A 20,182-nucleotide genomic window follows, 5' to 3' on the forward strand; every position below is an offset into this window, starting at 1 on the left:
CAGAAAATTAACAAGGATATTCAAAACTTGAACTCGGCTCTGGACCAAGCAGACCTAATAGACATCTACAGAACTCTCCACCCCAAATCAACAGAATATACATTCTTCTCAGCACCACATAGCACTTATTCTAAAATCGACCACATAATTGGAAGTAAGACACTCCTTAGCAAATGCAAAAGAATGGAAATCATAACAGTCTCTCAGGCCATAGTGCAATCAAATTAGAACTCAGGATTAAGAAACTCACTCAGAACCACACAACTACAAGGAAACTGAACAACCTGCTCCTGAATGACTACCGGGTAAATAACGAAATTAAGGAAGAAATAAATAAGTTATTTGAAAGCAATGAGAACGAAGACACAACATACCAGAATCTCTGGGACACAGCTAAAGCAGTGTTAAGAGGGAAATTTATAGCACCAAATGCCCACATTAGAAAGCAGGAAAGACCTAAAATCGACACCCTAACATCACAATTAAAAGAACTAGAGAAGCAAGAGTGAACAAATTCAAAAGCTAGCAGAAGACAAAAAATAACTAACAGCAGAACTGAAGGAGATAGAGACACGAAAAACCCTTCAAAAAATCAGAGAGTGACTTTCAGTTGAAGGACAGAGCCAGACCAAGGTGACCGTACAGGGAAAAAGCTGGGAGAGTGAATACCTAATTTCACTCTTCCTTGTCTCTGATCGCCAGCCCAAATAGAAGCCAGGAGGAGCAGACACCCTGCTGATGGAGCCCAACGAGGTCAGCCTCCCATGGCTGAGAGAAGAATGGATTCTGGTTCTGGAGGAGCAGTCAAAAGATATGGGCAAAAACTTTGTCACAGTATTGGCCACTTTAAAAAATAGATATATTCCATACTTCTGCAGTGAGATGGGCTGAAAATATATTTGAAGCTGTTATATGAAAAGCCACAAAACCTTTCCTAGCTCCAGCTCCCTGGTTGCAGTTTCATGACTGTGGTTCATATGTTTTATTTTTAAATTCACTTTTCTATTACTGTTTTAAAATGTACTTTGTCTAAGATATGTATTAAAGGGCCATATTTTATGAAAGTCCATAAGGAGGCCTTCTTTGAGAAATGACATATCCCTTTTTCTTTAACCATCACTCTCATCCCCTCTTTGGCTATGACATTTCCATTGTTAGCAGTTGGTAGGAACCAGGCCAAGGATCACAAGAAGCCAGGAATTGCTGAGCTGACTGAACTGCCTTTACTCCCCTGCTTTGGAGCACCTGGATCAACCATACACATTTACTGCTGCTTCTGATGATGTGTTTTTACATTGAATGCATTTTTCATGTTGTTTGTTAAAGATATGAAGGGAGAGTAACTCAGATGATTCTATTAACATAATTATATTGAGATAGGACTAAGGGAGAATTTTGGTGTTTGCAAAGAAATTATTTTTAAGTTCTCTTTTTTTCCTGTAGAAAGACGTCGTGTCTCTACTGAGAGCACTCACGATGATAATGCCTCTGATAATGCCGAAGAAAACATGGTAAGGCATTATTTCCTTTATCAAACAATATACAGTATAAAAATGCTTCTTTAAAAGGGTAATCGAAGTTCTGACTGATTCACATATCATCACGCAAGACTTTTATATAGAAAAAAAAACAGCAAGGAGGGGTTGCAGGATAATATAGCACGAAAAATATAATTAGACTTTTCCCAATGTCTATAATTAAACAGGCTCTACTTGCTTAAATACATGGTTGTTCTTCTTGTCTCCTATTGTTGTTTGTAGAGAAGATCTCCAATGGCATTGTGCATATGAGGGTGAGCCAATGTACTTATGATAGAAGCATGAAACATGGGATTGTATACAAGTAGAAAGAAACACAACTATAATTCACTTGCAAATTATAGTTTGATTTATACTTCCTTTTTACTGCATTCCTTTTATTATTTACATGTTCCATTAATCAGAATATAAATAAGGGCTAGGAGTGTGATAAACTTGTTTTTCCCACTGTTAAAAACCCTGAAACAGCTAGTAGGGAGATTAACTGATAAGACTCAGACTTATTTTGTAATGGTCTCATGGATTTTTAATTACAGATGCAAGCAATAGACTAAAGCTTCTTACCGCCCACCCCAAAACACTACTATCATTAAATATTTAAGATATAAATGGTTATTCTGACTTGAACAACAGACATTTAGAGTCTATTTTTCTCGGTTCTAGCGTCTTTCAGGAAGCGTACAGGAAATGAGAGAAGACCCTGACAACTCATGACAAGCATCCTTAATATCCAGTGACTTCATATCCCCTTTCTGCACTGCAATTCTAGGCAATGGCCTGTCAGACCAGACAGTTCTACCACTGCAAAGACTTGTAACCATTTTCTAGTATCACATTTACTTTTCAAGACATAAGGATCATTCACTGACCCACTACCTGCATTGAGTATAAATGCCCGGATGTTAAGGATTTCAATTTAACTTCAAAAAGAACTGTCTCATTCATTTACATTCCTGTTCCAGTCAGCCCAGGAGGTTACAGTGAGCTCTTCGCTAAGAATCTGGAAGAAATGCATCACTAGGGGTTGGTTCCCAATCTGATCAACTGATAATGGGTGAGAGAGCAGATAAGAGCAGAAGTCACCTTAGTGGAAAGGTTAAAAACCAGAGCCTGGAAACCAAGATGATTGATTTGACAAGGTATTTTTGTCTAGTTTTATATGAATGGTTATATCAGGGTAACCAACTCAATTTGGGATGAATCTTAGGGAGGCCAAAGAGTAAGACTGTCGGTATCTTTAAGATTGCTAGGAAAAAGGGCCCTATCAACATAAGAATCTCTGAAGTTAGGTTACACCTGACCACACGAGGCTTGCATAGTTGATTGACTAGCCATGAAGATAATTTGAACTCTTCTGGCTCAATTGGCATATTACTAATCAGTCTTCTAATAAATTTAGATTTTCATATAAATTTTTAAGCAAGAAGAGAAGCGAGAGCTCAGCTAATCTAATCTGTTTCCCTTAATTTTAATCATCAACTTACGTAAAAGAAACAGTCTACTCTTAATGCTTGTGAACTTATCACTATAACCAGGCTTTTGTGTGACTTAGTCGATCAAGGTTTTGACTCTATAAGAGAAAGCAAATTCTGAATTGTGGTGTAACTTCCACCTGGTCCAATTTTATCATATGACCTCAGTTTCACAATCCTATACCTTGTATGTAGTTAACTCTGTTTTTGCTACAATGTTGTAATGGGTTATCACAAATAGCAAAGTATTAAGAATTCCAGTCAGAATGATGATTATTAAAAAGTCAAGAAACAACAGATGCTGGCAAGGCTGTGGAGAAATAGGAATGCCTTTACACTGTTGGTGGGAGTATAAATTAGTTCAACCATTGTGGAAGACTGTGTGGGCAATTCCTCAAGGATCTAGAACCAGAAACACCATTTGACCCAGCAATCCCATTATTGGGTATATACCCAAAGGATTATAAATCATTCTACTATAAAGACCCAGCCATCGCATTACTGGGTGTATACCCAAAGGATTATAAATCATTCTACTATAAAGACACATGCACACATATGTTTATTGCAGCACTATGCACAATAGCAAAGATCTGGAACCAACCCAAATGCCCATCAGTGATAGACTGGATAAAGAAAATGTGGTATAAACACCATGGAATATTATGTAGCCATAAAAAGGAATGAGATCGTGTCCTTTGCAAGGACATGGATGAAGCTGGAAGCCATCATCAGCAAACTAACACAGGAACAGAAAACCAAACCATGTGTTCTCATAAGTGGGAGCTGAACAATGAGAACACATGGACACAGAGAAGGGAACATCATACATCAGGGCCTGTTGGGGTCTGGGGGGTGAGGGGAGGGAACCTAGAGGACGGGTCAATAGGTGCAGCAAACCACCATGGCACATGTATACTTATGTAACAAACCTGCACATTCTGCACATGTATCCCAAAACTTAAATTGTTTTTTTAAAAAAGTAACTTACGTATCTTAAAAAAATTCCATTGTGAAGAAAAATTCAATTGAGATTAAGTGTCTGCCATCTCTGCTTCCCCCTAACCTTGGTTCCTTTTAAAAATTATGTCCTAGTGAAAGAATATGATACTTAAAACTGGATGTATCCCCAAGCTGAAGTTTGACTTCACTGAGTATGTGCCTGGGGTGTGCAGAAACAATAGCATCCTGACTTCAGGATTGGTAATATGACAACAGCAAATTTCTAAGAAAAGGTTTGGGATATAGAGATGTTTCCTGAATATAAACACTGGCTTATTAAAGGATAATTCCAAACTTATTTTTTACTGAAGTTTTTAAAAATTACCATTTCAGGAAAAAAAAACCTAGAAAAGTTCCAAGTTAAATATTTTGTGTTTTCTCACTGGGTTGAGACCGATGGTAAGAAGGAGCGACTGCTTTGGATACAGCCTGACATACATCCCTGCTAGTCCACTCTGTGGCTGTGTATCCCCCTCCACCAACCACAAAACTCAAATTTGGTTAGCCTTGCTCAAAATGGTACCCTAATGTTTCAAGAGGATTCACTTTGATCTGTCTGAGCCAGCCCTGGCAATTGCAGTCCTCTTGCCACTAGACTGGTTCAGCATAAGAAGGTAAAGAAATCTGTTCCGTAGGATATGAGGAAAAGTATTCCAGAGGTCTGTTTCTGGGAAGGTGTTTCTCCATTTTAAAAAGAGGTTATTGTATGGGGAGAAAATGCTCAGGACTGCTGAAGTCCTCTTACAATGACAAGAGATTCAGACAAGAATGAACCTGGATCCTCTGATACCACTGAGTCTCTGAATTAATCTTCAAGCTACCCATATGAGTCAGGGTTGGATCAGGGAGGCAGAACCAGAGAATGACAGAATAAAGATTTATTATAGAGCTTCAACCTTACACAATTGTGGGTGCTGGTGGAGAAGTCTATGCCAGGCTGCTCCCTCTGCATCTGGTCCTGGGCCTGAAGTCACGGTAGGTCGGCTGTGCATGCAGCGAGGATGAAGGGAAGTCCATAAGAACAAACAGAACCCATGTCTGCCTCACGGCCTCCACTGCAATGCTGTGGATGATCTCAGGAAAAGCTGGTGCTGGTTGCCATGGAGCTGCACACACACCTGGCCAGGACTGTGCAAAGCTGGAGGAGGCGGCTGGCAGGAGCTGGAAGAGCTCTGGGTCCAGGGAGCTGTCTCTGGTCCTTTCTAGTGCCCCTTTTTGGCCAGGAGTCATATTTTCAAGCTGTCACAATGCTTGGGTCTATACACTGACCTTATGAGCGTAAAATAGCTGATTTTTGCTTATCAGAGTAATGCAAAATTCTTTATGACCTACTCCAATCCAGAACCACGAGAGACAGGAATTCCGGGACACGTTCCTCCGGCTGAGCTAAATTGGCACTGCAGAAATCCAGCACATCACCTGTCACTGAATGTCTTGTGTGGGGTTACCTCCATGTTTAAAGTGTGTACCAGCATATAGCCTACATGTGCGTTGATTAGGAGAGTTTTGCCTACATGTTCAAATTGCCTAACTATGGCTATATTTATATCACAATGCTGAGGAGATTTTATGACTTTCATTCCACCACTGCCAGCTCACAATATACATTCATAGACGTAGGGGTGAATCAAGCCAAAGTTGCCTAACTTCAGTAAAAACCATTCACCAACATGCCCTAGTCCCCATGGAGCGTGATTGGTCTAAGGACATCTATGAGTCCTACCCATTAAGAGGAAATATGGACAAAGGATTAAGTATTTATTCATTTTTTAAACATCAGAATCGAAAAAGTTCTTCCATTTATTTAATCTGTCATGTGAAACATTACAAGGTAGTTTACTTGCATTTGAGGATCAAAAAATCCCCATTAACTGTGGAAGCAATGATATTCCCTTTAATTATTTTTCTAATTGCCTTGTTTATATGGTGTGAAAAGCAATTTAAACATGTTTTTAAAAAATGTTTCCAACGCAAGCTAAATTTTTGGCCATGAAACAGCACCTTCCTTGTACTTCTCCAGCTGTTGTCCTTTCAAAGCAGGGGATACTATTCTTTTTGAACCTGAAAAACAGAATGTCAGTGTGTTCTGTGAATTTCCTGTGATTTTCACCAGTGGAACACATGCCCAGAACCAAGCTGAGTCCTTTCCAGAGGTAAGCAGGCCTTAGCCAACTCTTCATTAACTTCAAAGGGAGGCAGGGAATTGAGACAATTATCTGCACTATAGAAAGCAGACCCCGGTAATTCACCCCAAGGGCATGCTCGGTCACTCTCAATTTTCTGCCTGCCTTGTCTTGCCAGTGAAGGCAGCGCCCTCTTTAGCCAACCCCATGAGAAGAAAGATTCTGCAGCCACATCACCAATTTGCTCCCCAGCCCTGACACAGAATTCTTTCAGCAAACCTTTTCCTTGTGTGTATGACAGTTGAGGGATTTTTTTGGCTTTTCTTCTGTGAAGGGGAAACAATTGGTCATTGCACTGCCAAGGAAGGTTTTCCTATTCCTCTCTAGCCTCTCAAAAGCAATTTCTGCTTTACTCACTGTTTTCTTTGTTGAAAGAACTGTGACAAAGTCGAACGCATGGCATCTGTTTTGGAGGCCCTTCGACCTCCTGCAGCTGAATGCAATTGCAGCACATGGGAAGCACCTCCCTAAACAAGTCATTACATGGGGTTGCTGGTGGGCTCTGCAGGGAAGACCCTAAATCCAGTACCACAACACTTCTCAAATTGGGGCCAGAGTTCAAACCTCTTAATTGGCCCTCTCACATAGGACTTATCCTTGAGGCAGCTATTCAGACATCAGTAAAAAATTTCTGGAGTCTCTCAATGAGTCATATGTCTTATATTTATATCTAAGTATCTTCAATATAACCAACTCTTAGGCTCTCCTCCAAAAGAGATGCTTTTGACCTCCCTTAAGGTTGTATTTATGCATATTATTGGCAACCCTATCAACTTACCTTGCAGGGTTACTAGTAATTCAGTTTGGGCCTGGAAAAATTTGTATAAAATAATCAGGAGTCCATGGAACAAGATGATTTTAAAAAGCACAGATGGATCAGCTCAAAATTTGGAGTGCACTCTTTCCATAGTAGACACATACATGACTTTGTAACATGTCAATATGGAGTTGAAGAGGGAAGATGTTTAAGATTGAGGTAGTGAAGGAAAACAAATGAAAGAGTCTTGCTTTGTATTTCTCTGCTTTATATTCCTGATTCTGCCCAAAAACACAGAGAAATTGGGCTAGTGATGCACCACGTTTAAAAAGAAAATGAAATGATGGTGCCTATGTATGCCAGAAGCTACGCTCAGTGATTTCAGGCAATCTATTAGCTAATATCGCATGATCCAATCTCCTCTGATTCCTTTCTCCTAAAGCCAGACCTAATTTAAAAACTGTGTGTTCCTGGGAAAATTTTAATAAGGAAGCCAAGACTACCTGACCCTACCAAACATTCAGTACATTGTTCTTTGTCACTCTACCAGTAAAATCAGGGCAACGGCCTCTACCATTAGATTAGAAGAATCATTTCATGGACCAAAGAGATATAAAAAGATCCTTTCTCTGTGTTTTCAGGCAGAATCAGGAATATAAAGCAGAGAACTACAAAGCAAGACTCTTGCATTTGTTTTCCTTCACTGCCTCAATCTTAAACATCTTCCCTCTTCGACTCCATGTTGACATTGTACAAAGTCACGTATGTGTCTACTACGGAAAGAGTTCACTCCGAATTTTGAGCCGATCCATCTGTGCTTTTTAAAATCCTCTTCTTTCCATGGACTCCTGACTACCTTACACAAATGAATCCGGGCCCTCAATCTCAGATCCTGCAAGTTAACATGGAAGCATTTGAAAAGTATAAATACAATGTGCATGCCACTCAAATGCTTAGCATTTCATCTACCTGGACAAGTATAATTTAGTAAACATGGGAAGACTTTATTGGAACCCTTTGTTCTTATCTTTTAAAAGCTTTTAAAGAGAAAAACAAATTTCTTGTTATACTGGTCCATGCAATGACATCAGCCCTAAACAAACATGATTGAAGAGTTAGAACAGAGCTGAATACCTGCCGTACCTTTTTCCCAAACTCTCTTGCTTTAATCTTGAGTTTATTGACTTGAGATTCTGCCACCTCTGCCCTTTCCTTCACTTCATTCAACTCATGTTGCTGCTTCTTATACTTGGAAAGGTATTGATTGGCTTGTGCTTCCTATAAAAATAATAAAAAAAGAAATCTCCATGCCTATATAGTCAGGTTTTTTTTTTTTTCTGCTCTGACATGAAAAAGTTGAATAATGTGAAAAGAATCTAAACTTCTGAGTATTGAATGGGATATCGTATTTTGGTATGATATATTAGGATTCAGACTTTCTAGCAGGTATAAGATCCATTTTTTTATAACTTTTGTTCCCTGGAAATTCAGAACCTAGTTGGCACTTTCATCAACTGGATGCAGTAGAACTCTCGCAGACTGAAAATGTGCTGGAATAACCACAGTTGTCTGTTTTGTCCTGAGTTTAACATCCTATTCTACCCCTGAGTAGAGGGGGCTTGTCTTTAAAATTATATGGGTCAACAGGTAATTATTAGACCTTGAGCTAGAATAGGTAGTATTTTAGGCCAAATCATTGAAATGATCAAAACCCCTCAAGAGTTAATATTAGGGATAAATCAATATATATGGCACTTACCAATTACATTCCCTGTAGTTATAGATACTGACCCAGGGATGGCAAGTACATTTCAGTTTATGGTGGTTTTGTCCACAACCATATCCAGGATCATCAAGAACAAATACTGTGAACCATGTTTATGTTTACCCTAGGTTTGGGGATGAGGGAGGCCCCAGGGTGACTACCTTGCCCAAAACCGGCCTTCCCTACATGACACTCTGCTTTTACCTAGCTCATTTCTTGTTGTGCACCTGTTTGGGTGAAACCACAAAGGTAAAGGAGAGAGCTCTGGCTTCCTGGAGGGAAAAGCCACACACATTTTTGCCATGGGTGAGAATTCTAACTTGAGAAAAAAACTGAGAATGAGCAGACTCTAAGCTGAGCTGGCCCTCTCTGACAAGCTGCTGGCTGAGCTCAGGGCCACAGATCTCCCTTAATCAAAACAACACTGGGAAATCCAGGAGGCTGCAACTTCCCAAGGCACTCACCGCCACCTCGACTTGCTGCTTGTAATTGTGCACTTTTAGCTGAAGTTTATCCATCTGAGTTTGCATCCTGCTCAGATTCTTCTTGTCTTCCTCTGCCTGCAATACATAGGCACGTATGGGGAAGGTGATTCAGAGGATCCAGCAGTCTACAATGGGGTAGTCTCATGTGGGGAAATAAGGGTTAGGGAACTTTATTAAACATCATCTCAGAGTTGTGATTTTTAACAATGGGTTTAACTCACCCAAGTTCCAAGAAATTGATAAACAGAACTGTCAGCACTAATGGTCATTTGTCCTGATCCACCAACCTTTGCTGAAATGGGAGTTAAACCCATTAGGTTCAGTTTGGGTCTGAATGTCTTTCCAGCTCAACCAAGTTATATCTGCCTGAAGCTATATCTGTATACTTAAAATTAGTAGTGAATTATCTACTGTTATATTTTACTTTAAGGTGGTGGTGGTGGGGGTGCATTCCAGATGACGAGCTAAATAAAAAGCTATATCTTTATTTAGCAGGAATGAAGTGCATTATTATAAAAGCCACATATGCAAAAATGAAAACCAATTGCTCCCCAATCAAAACAACTATTCCTTTGAACTTTCTAATTGACTCTTGGTTTTGAGTAATAGAACTATAGAAAAGATAAATTTTCTGGAATTCTGATGCAGACATCAGCAGAGATAGCAACAAAGATTCTACAAGCTGTGGGAACCATGGTGTGCCTATTCTCATTGCCTCAATTACAATCCAGCCTTGGGCTGGAGAAAGGAAATCTGGTGGGATAATGTTTCTCAACTGTGCTCCACAGAGCCTTTGGTATTCCAGGGAGAGAGGAGGCTAGAGGCAGGCAGGTAGATAAGGCTCTGCCTGCCCCCTCTTTCCTCATGTCCCTTTAACTGGAGTATTTCCACACTGGAGCTATTGAACTTTTCAAAGGCAGAAAATACCTCAATTTGCTCAGGGTGGAGAAGCTGATTTAATCAAGAAAGATCTACTGCTGCTTAAAATTTTTTTCTGGCTCCATTTGACCTATTCCATCAAGTATGAACTTTTTTGGCAGCTTTAACGTTCACCCTACTTACCTTCCATTCCCCCCACCACCACGAACCCACTCCAACCAGGTCACATTCTCCTGTTTCCGCAGAGCTCCCCTGCTTACTTTGTCCTCCTTAGGTTTAGCCAAGCTATTCTCATCATCTGGAATACACCCCCCCACACACACACCACCACCTTAAAGTACCATATAAAAGTAGATATTAATTACTAATTTTAAGCATCAGGAGACAGGGATGAATATATATATGAAAGAACCTAGTTGGGGAACTGAGACAAGTCTGGTTCAAATAAAATCCCTTCTTTGTTTTTATCTGCCTATCCCTCGACTTCTCAGGTTTATAAAATTCAAAAAATTTGTAGCATTATGTGCTTACAGTAAATTATAAAATCAACACAAGTTTAATTGCTAACAATCAGTTTACTGAGAGGAGAGTAAATTGTTGGTAAAGGAGGCCACACAGAAGAAAACTGAAAAAAGCTAGAAGTGATTGCTGATGTTCCTGATGTCCCTCCCACATGGGAAGGCAAAGCCACTGATGTTAGGCCTAGGTTCCCATCTTAAGCTGTGGGGCATTGAGTAACTGGTGGCCATGGCTATGCACGTCCTAGATTTCCCAACAAGAAAAGAACTTGCCATTCAGCTGTGAGAAGTGCCGTTACCTGATAATCTCCAACTGTAGTGCCTTTGGGACCTGCCACAGCATTAGCATTGAGGCCACACACTTCCTAGGCAGCCCCCAGGCAATGGCTGGGCACAGTGAAGTCACCAGAGTCTGGCCATTTCTGCCCAACATGGGAGTCCTTTCTGGGCTATCTTCATGCTGGATGCTTGCCCAGAGCTGCACTACCGTCTGACACTCTTCCCATCCCCTCTTCCTCCCTCAGCCTCTCCTTTCACGTCTCTGCCCCATCCTGCTTGCTTGCATCTTCATCTTTCATAGATGTCACTTCTAATATATCCCTTGTACATCTAACTCTATCCTGGCATTTGGTTCCTAAAGAACCCTCTCAACACAGCAACTTAACCAGATTGTATTTCCTTATCCCTAAAAATGATACTACATTCTTGACTAGATGTGTAAAGATTAAATAATATCTACACAGATTCTTGGATGTAGGAGGCAGTTGATGGTAGAACTGAGTAGGTGGGTGGAGAGTGAGGGGCAGAGGAACTATCTTGACCTTCTATAGCAACTACAAGTACCTAATCTTATGTTCTGCTTTATAGCACATTTTTCTAGGTGCTGGAGAGAGAAAATAGGACAAGTTTCCAAATGCTAGGGGGATATAAAGGAGAGGATAAATGCGGCATGGGGACCAGTCATAGAACTGCCATGGAGCGGGACCACACTTGACTCCTTTCCAGTAGCAGAATCTTCCCAGAGGACTTCTCCTAAGAAAATGATATTTGTGCCCCTTTCAAAATGACACTTTTAATTGCACCTAGGAATGGGCTATCACCAAACACCCTGCCTCCTTGTCCTGGTGGTTATTTTGATGATCGAAATGACTCAGCATTAACCTTGAACATTTCAAAACCAAGTACCAGGAAATGTGGAGTGTCCTCTAATGTCTTTTTAAACTTACAGGGTCTAGCCTAATAGATATTAGCTGATCTGATGGCAGAAAATAGGCCTATCTAAGCATTCTGCAGACACTTGGAAGAAATTAATAAATGAACCTCATTCTAGCACATGAGAAACACTAGGATTATTACAATGAAGAAACAAGGGTAAGGCACAACAGAACAAGAATGCATTCCTTGGGACAACGAAAACCAAAAAAAAATATGTAACTTTGGTTTTTTGTTTTATAATGAAGTTGTTTACAGAATAAAACAATAAGAATAATCAATAGGAAAATAAAAAGAAAAATCCAGACATTAAAGCAGCATTTCACACCATCAACACGGGTGGCTTCTCCACCCTCCTCAAAAGAAGAGTAGAATAGCAAACTTTTAAGTTCCCAAGGTGTTTACCTACTTAGCCACACACACCATGGGCCCACTTCTCAGTGGCTTTGATATACCTAGCGTGGTCTAAAGAAGTGTCAGACTAACTCATCTTACAAAAGGAACCACTTAATAATAAAAGAGCTGTGCAAGTAGCTCATTTCGTCGTAATTAGCCCAAGATGATGCTTCTGAAGTGCTGTGCTTCTTATCTATCCTTCCTGCTGCAAGGGAAGAAGACTTTGACATCTTTAACAACTCAGCCTCAGGAACCAGAATCAGTACTAAGCAGATCTTGCATTGGCTTTGTCAAAGAAGCTGTAAAAATGGGTGCCTAAAATGAATTTGTCTTTGTATTGGAATAAGCTATCATGTGCAGTGTGAGAGAGCTGGGATGAGCTATCATGTGCAGTGTGAGAGAGCTGGGATAAGCTATCATGTGCAGTGTGAGAGAGCTAGGATAAGCTATCATGTGCAGTGTGAGAGGGCTGGAAAAGTGACTTATAGCATCTGTGTTCAACAATGGAAATCACACATCTACTGTGTGACAGGGGGATGCCAGACCCTAGAGGGGAGAACAATACAGTGCCTCTGCCATCAAAGAATCTATGTTGACTGCATTAGAAAGAAGGAAGCAATGATTGAAAGTGAAAATGTAAATGATGATATTTTTACTTTAGAAATGCATTAGTTACTTGTAAGAAGTCTGCCCACCTCTTTTCAATTATTGCTTGAGACCAATGTTAGTCAACAGGTGAGATTCAGAAAGCTTCAGAGGTCTCTCTTTAGTGTTTTGTTTCCACCTGGCACTAGCAACAGTGTCCTCAGTGGCCTTGAGTGTTTGTGCAACCAGAAAATAGGAGTGGAAATGCACCCCGCTCCAATTGAGTCAGCATCCCATGTAACCTGCCAGCTGGGTAGCCACCCGAGCCTCTGCCATTAACTTCATTTACACATTGTTCTCACTCAGCCACTCACAGGAAGGCATCTTTATGAAAGCACTGCAAACACTATGTGTGAAAAAATCCAGATGGTATAAATAGCTTTTCACTTCTAATTGCAACTTGCCGCTCACATTTTGTTTCCTGAGAGCTCTGAAAAGACTGATCCAAACCACTAATAGCACAGGAGCTCTGGGAGGGTGAGTCAGTGTCTACTGCTGAAGGAGAACAAAGATGAAGAGAGAACTGCAGGAGTCCCAGAAGGCCATTTCAGGCTTGAAGGAGCACTTTTCTGCAGGGTAGCGCCCAACCAGCCAAACAGGGAATGGTTTCCCAGAGTACCTGATAGGTCAGCTCTTTGATGCATCGCTCAAGTCTGCGGGCTCCCCTCTGGGCCTCTGCGCTGCGACGGATTTCACCCTCCAGTTCACCTTCCAGTTCATGAACCTGCAACCAAAACGTGACCTCAGACCACACGCTGCCAGCAACGCTGGTCTTCTATTTGCCAATTGGCACAATCATTGGAAAGACAGCAAAGTGTCAAGGGAACATGCACACACCATTTCTGGTAGTACTTAGACAGGACAGTGTCTCGGGAAAACTCTCTCGCCAAAAGTAAGATCTTTTATGGATTCATAAAAGAACTGTTTAGACTGAAATATGTGAAAGGCTAATTCACACAGATATGAGAAGCTTTTTTCTTGAATTACAAAATCACACCCAAAGTGTATGCATGAATGTATATGTAAGTATAGAGAGTAAGCAATGTGTAGCCCACTTGAGGATTTTGTCAACATACTACCTAATCTTCAGCTGCTTTCTCTACATCCAGCTCTGACTCTCTAAAGAAATCGGACGCTGAGTTTATGTCACATGTATGTCACGCACAACCCTACAGTCCCGCTTTGTGGGAGAGCTATCACACAGACAAACTGCCTGCAGCCTTACAGAATTACACAAACGAGCTTAACATTCATTCAACGCAGGTGCCTACTACATACCACACCCCAGTGCTAGGATACAGCAGTGAACAAAACAGACAAAAATCTCTCCCCGGAATTAGCATACATTCTAATGAGGGGAAGCAGACAGACAAAACAAAGTAAAATGTAGGCTATGTTTGATGGGGACAAGTGCCACAGAGAGAAATAAGGCAGGAAAGGGAGTAGGGAGTTGATGTTCGCTGCTCCCCCTGGCTGGGGGGCTCTTGCCCAGGTATCCTCTTTTCCTGCTTTCTCCTTGACGCCAATGCCACCTTCTCCAAGAAGCCTTCCTGAGGACGGGAAGGCCAGTGCCCTGTGCCTAGCGCATCTGACCCCACCTCTTACTCCCCACTGGAGCCATTCTTCCCTCCTGTACCTCCTCAGAGAGGTGCAGTGTGAAGGGAGGGGAGCAAATGTGCAACTTCCTTGTGGATGAAGCCCATTTAAAGCAATCTTCTGACACCTGTCATATAGGAACCTGACACACAGTTCTGTCTGTCGGGATGTGAGCTCTCACAGGCCCTTCTACTTTTTTTTAAGCACTTGTTAAGAATTTTGGGGGGAATTAAAGTGATTAAAACACCTTGGGGAAAAACTGCTCTACTAAAGCAAATCCTAGACATCATGTAATTCCACCTGTAAATACTATTGGATATCATTCTAACAGGTAATGATGGCACCATGGTTGTGTCTTTAAGAATATTAACCATCATTCCTTAGTATTATCTGATATTAAGGAGTTCATTGCTGGTCATTACTACTGAGTTATCACTGGTTCTAGGCCATAATAGTGAACAAACAGCAATTGAAAATAAAATCTGGAAATCTTAGAATTGAGTTGGAAAAAACAGTTTCGTGTATTTTTTAGGGGGAAATGCATACTTTTAAATGTTATACCTATATGCCATTTCTCTTATACCAAAAATCTTGGTTCTTATATATGTCACTGGATAAACAACAGTCTTACTGCTAATAGCAATTAAATGTTGGCATTTTGAAGTTATAAATGCATGGTTTTAGCCATTCTCTTGTTATTTTGTCCTTATATTGAGGGATGTATGGACAAAACACTATGTTTAAAGGTCACTGAGAATAATTCTTACTTGTGTATGTTTAATGCCCCCAATTTAATATGTCATTAACTTCATTTGCTTCCACTGGTGTTAAAATTTTAGGGACTGCTGAGTTTTTTTCTTTGACTTAAACTTGTTTTTTTAATTATAAAGTATGCAAATGATTTATATGATTTTCCAATCAAAACAGTTAAACAAGATACATTATGAAGGACCGACTGTCATCTCTGTGTTATCCTCTTATAGATAGCCATTTTTATTTTTCTGATTTATCCTGTTACCATTTCGTTTTGAAAATACAAGCAAATGTGTACACCCTCATCTTCCCCCACTTTCTTGAACAAAAGGATATATGCTTTCCACATTGCCCTCACTGTATGACTGTATGGAGGTCCCCGAAATGTACATTGGTATTCCATGGTATGGATATACCATAGATGTGCAAAGGTGATACCCTATTTTTCAGAGGCCTTTTTGAACAATCGAATCCTAGTTGAATATTCTTTCCATTCTCGTAGCATTTATCATATGCCTTGTCTGTAGTCATTAAAATGGATTCAATAATTTTACAAATCTTATTTTCAAGATGAGTTACTACTTGTTTTTAAGCTCCCTGAAGGCAGATACTACATCATTTCTGTCAGTCCTTACTGTATCTTCTCTGAGTCTTTCTTGATCATTGATTTAGTTGTTTTCCCTCTCCTTTCTCTGGCTGTCAGAAAATGGGCATTCTCTGCAGAGGAAATAACAGGAGCAAAGGCACAGAAGCAAGACTGCCAGGGGTGTGTTTGGAAATACCAGGTAGTCCTGGAGTGAGAGCCTGGAGCTGGTGAGGTGAGCAGGAAGGGCTGCGTTGTTAGTTAGCAGGAGGGAAGTCAGATTTCATCCAGGCCAAGGAAAGTCCTATGTGCTCACCCAAAGTCAAGCAAAGAATGAATGCATATATTGAGATCTGACACTCTTAAAGATCTGAAAGTGCTAAAATCAAAAGTGATAAAGGGTGTGTGTGTTGAGGGGCAGATCTGGTGTCACATTCCAGGACAAAGAGGTCTTGAATTGGGGACTGTCAAGCCCTCATGATTACCCAGACTCCTACCCTGGATTCTAGTTTCTGGATTTGTTTTCTACTCCCCATCAGGGCCATCTGTTCAGCTTCAGCCAGCCTTTTCTGTAAGTCTGTAATTGTCTGCTCCATATTTTCTCTCGCCTTTTCCAAGTGGGCAATGGTATCTTGCTTCTTCTTCAGTTCTTCTGATAAGTTTGCTGCCTGGGGTGGGGGAGAGAGTGAAAAAGGGACTGAGCTAGTGCAGCGGTAAATTGATCTTAACATTTTTACCCATGATCTTCAGTTCCTGGTCTGACTGGCTGCCGCACCTTGCCTCTGTATATGTGATCTCTTCCCATGATAATCTCCCTAACCACTACCACCCTCGAGTTTGTTAACAGTAATGCAATAGAGACAGCAGTAGCTACAGGAGAGAACAGGGTAAGGAGTGGTGGAAACAGACCAAAGATGAAGAACCATATGAACACTATTATACAACACCTGTATTAAAAGAAAGATGACCAACTGAAGCAATGGCTTCTAATTGAATAAAGTACTGGGATGATTGATTATTGAATAAAGTAACTTGTGTCACATTAATGAACCAGGAAAGATATGGAAAAGTGCCTAAAAAATCTATTCACATCTCACTTCTATAATTCTGTGACTCACTACACAAACAAGTTTGGCTCCAGGAATTTGGCAGTAACAGATGCTCTCACTGCCAATAATCTGGCATGAAAAAGGTTAATTGTGAAGCCTGCTCTTGGCTTTGGCTATGTGTACGAGGGCTTGGTGTCTCGATGCAATCATTAAGAACTGTTTTGAGAATCTCTAGGTGCATTTAATGTAAGAACATGGCCCTCACAGCCAAAGCTTTTCTATCAGGTTACCAACCATCTGCAGAATTTAAGTGTGAGACTTTCATGCAGATGGTGAGGGCAAAGAATGAATTACGTTCCGTGATGTGGGGTTGGGACTCAGAGTTAAACTGTAGGAGGTTTGGAGGGTGGGGTCAGAGATGAGTTCACTTTTCAACACACTGTCAAGAAAATCTTATCAAGGCAAGATTAAGCAGACAGCATCTTCATAATGTACGATTGCATAAATTTATCAAACAGGAGCACCATTTTTATTCCTTTCTACCTATGTGGATTTTCATAAATGTTACACATATTTGTTCCCTTGGCCATCAAACATCTTCAAGGTTTCACACACCTCGTTTTCATCAGAGATCAGAATACCTGCCTTGACACAAAACGGAGGAGTGATAGGCATGGTTGCCCATTCTTAGAGGGGGCTGGGTTCTACAATGATTAGGTGGTTGGGATTTGGTACAATGGTTTTGTTTAGTTCCGCAAGTGTTAAATAACTTGAGCAAATACAGACACAAGCTCTTTACCTCCTTTGAATTTTAAAATGACTAACATAAAATATAATCAAATGTCCTGTCTCCTAGTTTAGCAGGGGGGATCTGCTTCCCTTCATGTGGGAGGATCAGGGCTGTTGCATGTGGTTGTGCATTTGATGGGCTGCACAAAAGCTCTTGATGGAGAAGGGGTGAGCAGAGACAGAAACCAAGCCGGAGCCCCACTCTGCAATGGGACCTTCAAAGCTGAATCTGCCACACGCAAACCTCCCCCTCCACTAATATATTTCTCCCAGTGGTACCTTCCGCTAACCATGCCCTCTGAGAGAAGTGCTGCATCTGCCCACAGGAGGTACCCAGAGGGTGGCCTTTTTTCAGTCCCTACAAAGGTTCACCAAGGTTGGCAGCCAACTCTGAGTTCAACATCATTTAGGAAAATCACTGCCATCAACAACTGGAAAATAAAGAAAGTATAGCAGCCCTGAAACCCTTTTTTACCAACCTGATTTTGCTCTTCAAGCAGTAGTACAGGTTGTAAAAAAAAAAAAAAAGTGAATTAAGCATTCTTTCCAAATCATCATCATAAAACTGTTATAGACCCTAGGAAAAATAGCTTTTTGTAAGGAAACACAGAAAGAATTGTTTCTAGACACTAGATATATTGATTCACAAATGAAAAGTGGCTTAACCGAAACAAAAGAAGACTCCTGCTTCTTTTGTTTATATATAAGGTTTTGCTTATAGCAATTCAACTGCTCCTTTTCATCACCAGGGTATGTTAGTGGGAGGAGCTAATTGGCCTAATTTTTCAAGATGAGAACAGGAAGGCAGAGAGGTCAGACTAACCTCCTCTTGGCTGTATGGGAAATCAATGGAATACTTTTTGGCTGCAGATGTGCCCCTGCCCCTTGGCCACTGTGCCACTGAACTCTGGGAGACAGGATTGAGTAGGTGGTCAATGGACCCACCTCAGTGGCTGCCTTCTTGGCCTTCTCTTCTGCATTTTGACACTCCTGCACCACCTCTTCAGCTTCTTTCTGCATCTGGGCAACATCAGCCTCCAGTTTCTTCTTCTGGCTGAGGAGGCTTGTGTTCTAAAGAAAAGCAGCATTCCTATTAGGCAAGTAAAAGCCAGCAATGTAAATGCAAGCTGGTCTGTTCAGGACATGCAATGGGAGTCAGCTCTGGCCAGAAGCAAATTTTATTATAGTGAGCCATATTCCCTTAAGCTATGCTCCCAACCCCAAAAGGCTTTTGCCATCTAACTTGAATGGAAGGGATTTCACCCATTAAAAGTTCAGGACTAAAGAAATTGCAGCCTGAATCAGAAGGGAGGAATGGTATCTAGATAACCTACAAGCCTCAAACATGCGTTTGGTTTTCAATGGGTTGAGGAAATGTTTCTCTGCCATTTGCTTTTGGATGCGGTAGAAACAAGTGTTCTAGAGCAGAAGTTGGGGTCAACTGCAGACATCTGAGGGGCAGAGGTTGGGGAATAAAAATTGTAACTCCCAGTATGCTGCTCCAGAAACAAAAAAAATCATTCCTCTTCTTTTTCTACTTCCCTTCCTATCTTACTTTACAGTGAGGAGGTGGGGAAAGTAGTTCAGAATAAGCCTCCTCCTCCAGCCCTTAGGTACCCTCATTACCACGGAGGATTCTTTGTGTTCTATGGTTGGTGTTGCCCTAATTCGTTCCTTCCTGAGTTGTGACACTAGAGGTCAAATATCCTTTTGCTGCTATTTGGTCTGTGTTTGAAGCCCAGCTTTTCTGAGGGTGTGAAAACTCAGTGTATATAAAAGGCATAGGCTTTCTATTTTTTTATTTCTCCTTTCACTTTATCCGTTTCACATTCACTTGCCTCTGGCTGGTGCCTTTCTCAGTAGCACGATGAAGACTTGAAAATAGAAAGATATGCCAGGCCAGGTGTGGTGGCTCAGACCTGTAATCCCAGCACTTTGGGAGGCTGAGGGGGGTGAATCTCATGAGCTCAGGAGTTTGAGACCAGCCTGGGCAACATGGCGAAATCCCATCTCTACCAAAACTTTTACCAACAATAGCTGGGTGTGGTGGCATACACCTCTGGTCCCAGTTACTCGGGAGGCTGACGTGAGAGGATTGCTTGAGCCTGGGAAGCGGAGGTTGCAGTGAGCTGAGATTACACTATTGCACTCCAACCTGAGTGACAGAGTGAGACTCCATCTCAAAAAAGAAAAAAAAAAAAAATAGAATGATATTCCAGCATCACTGGTTCTATCTACCCCACTTTCTCTATGACATGAAGCATCTTTATCGAGACTGCCATCTTTTGTCCTTGTGGAGAGCCAGGCCGTGGATACCTCCAAGATTTCCACTGCCATGGCCTGAGAGATGGGGTGGAAATAAGTTGTATTTTCCTGAAGTGTTTTTTGGATGCTCACAGCACAGACCATATAGAAACTATTTCTTTGTAGAGGAAGGTACAAGTACAAATACTAATTTGTTTGTACATAGAATCATTTAAAATTTGCTAGGAAGACAAGGGCTTAAATCTTTGCAAACTGAATTACTCTCTAATTTGTTATTTTTATTTTTTTTAGGAGA

At 41.0% G+C, this 20,182-nt stretch overlaps 2 protein-coding genes across 2 annotated transcripts in view; one reads left to right on the forward strand and one right to left on the reverse strand.

Annotated features, from left to right (window-relative positions):
- HHLA2 (HERV-H LTR-associating 2) overlaps positions 1 to 2,803 on the forward strand; it is a 139,020-nt gene extending 136,217 nt beyond the window's left edge. Inside the window, exons 10-11 of the mRNA XM_011995402.1 lie at positions 703 to 753; positions 1,444 to 2,803. Coding sequence (XP_011850792.1) covers positions 703 to 753; positions 1,444 to 1,565 — 173 coding nt within the window. The 3' untranslated portion in view covers positions 1,566 to 2,803. The remainder of the gene's footprint in view (positions 1 to 702; positions 754 to 1,443) is intronic.
- A 3,184-nt stretch (positions 2,804 to 5,987) lies between these two features.
- MYH15 (myosin, heavy chain 15) overlaps positions 5,988 to 20,182 on the reverse strand; it is a 141,629-nt gene continuing 127,434 nt past the window's right edge. Inside the window, 7 exon segments of the mRNA XM_011995587.1 lie at positions 5,988 to 6,073; positions 6,974 to 7,004; positions 8,087 to 8,230; positions 9,182 to 9,277; positions 13,472 to 13,576; positions 16,282 to 16,452; positions 18,568 to 18,693. Coding sequence (XP_011850977.1) covers positions 5,988 to 6,073; positions 6,974 to 7,004; positions 8,087 to 8,230; positions 9,182 to 9,277; positions 13,472 to 13,576; positions 16,282 to 16,452; positions 18,568 to 18,693 — 759 coding nt within the window.

The sequence above is a fragment of the Mandrillus leucophaeus genome, unplaced genomic scaffold (assembly GCF_000951045.1).
Source record: "Mandrillus leucophaeus isolate KB7577 unplaced genomic scaffold, Mleu.le_1.0 Scaffold113, whole genome shotgun sequence".
NCBI classification, from domain to species: domain Eukaryota; kingdom Metazoa; phylum Chordata; class Mammalia; order Primates; family Cercopithecidae; genus Mandrillus; species Mandrillus leucophaeus.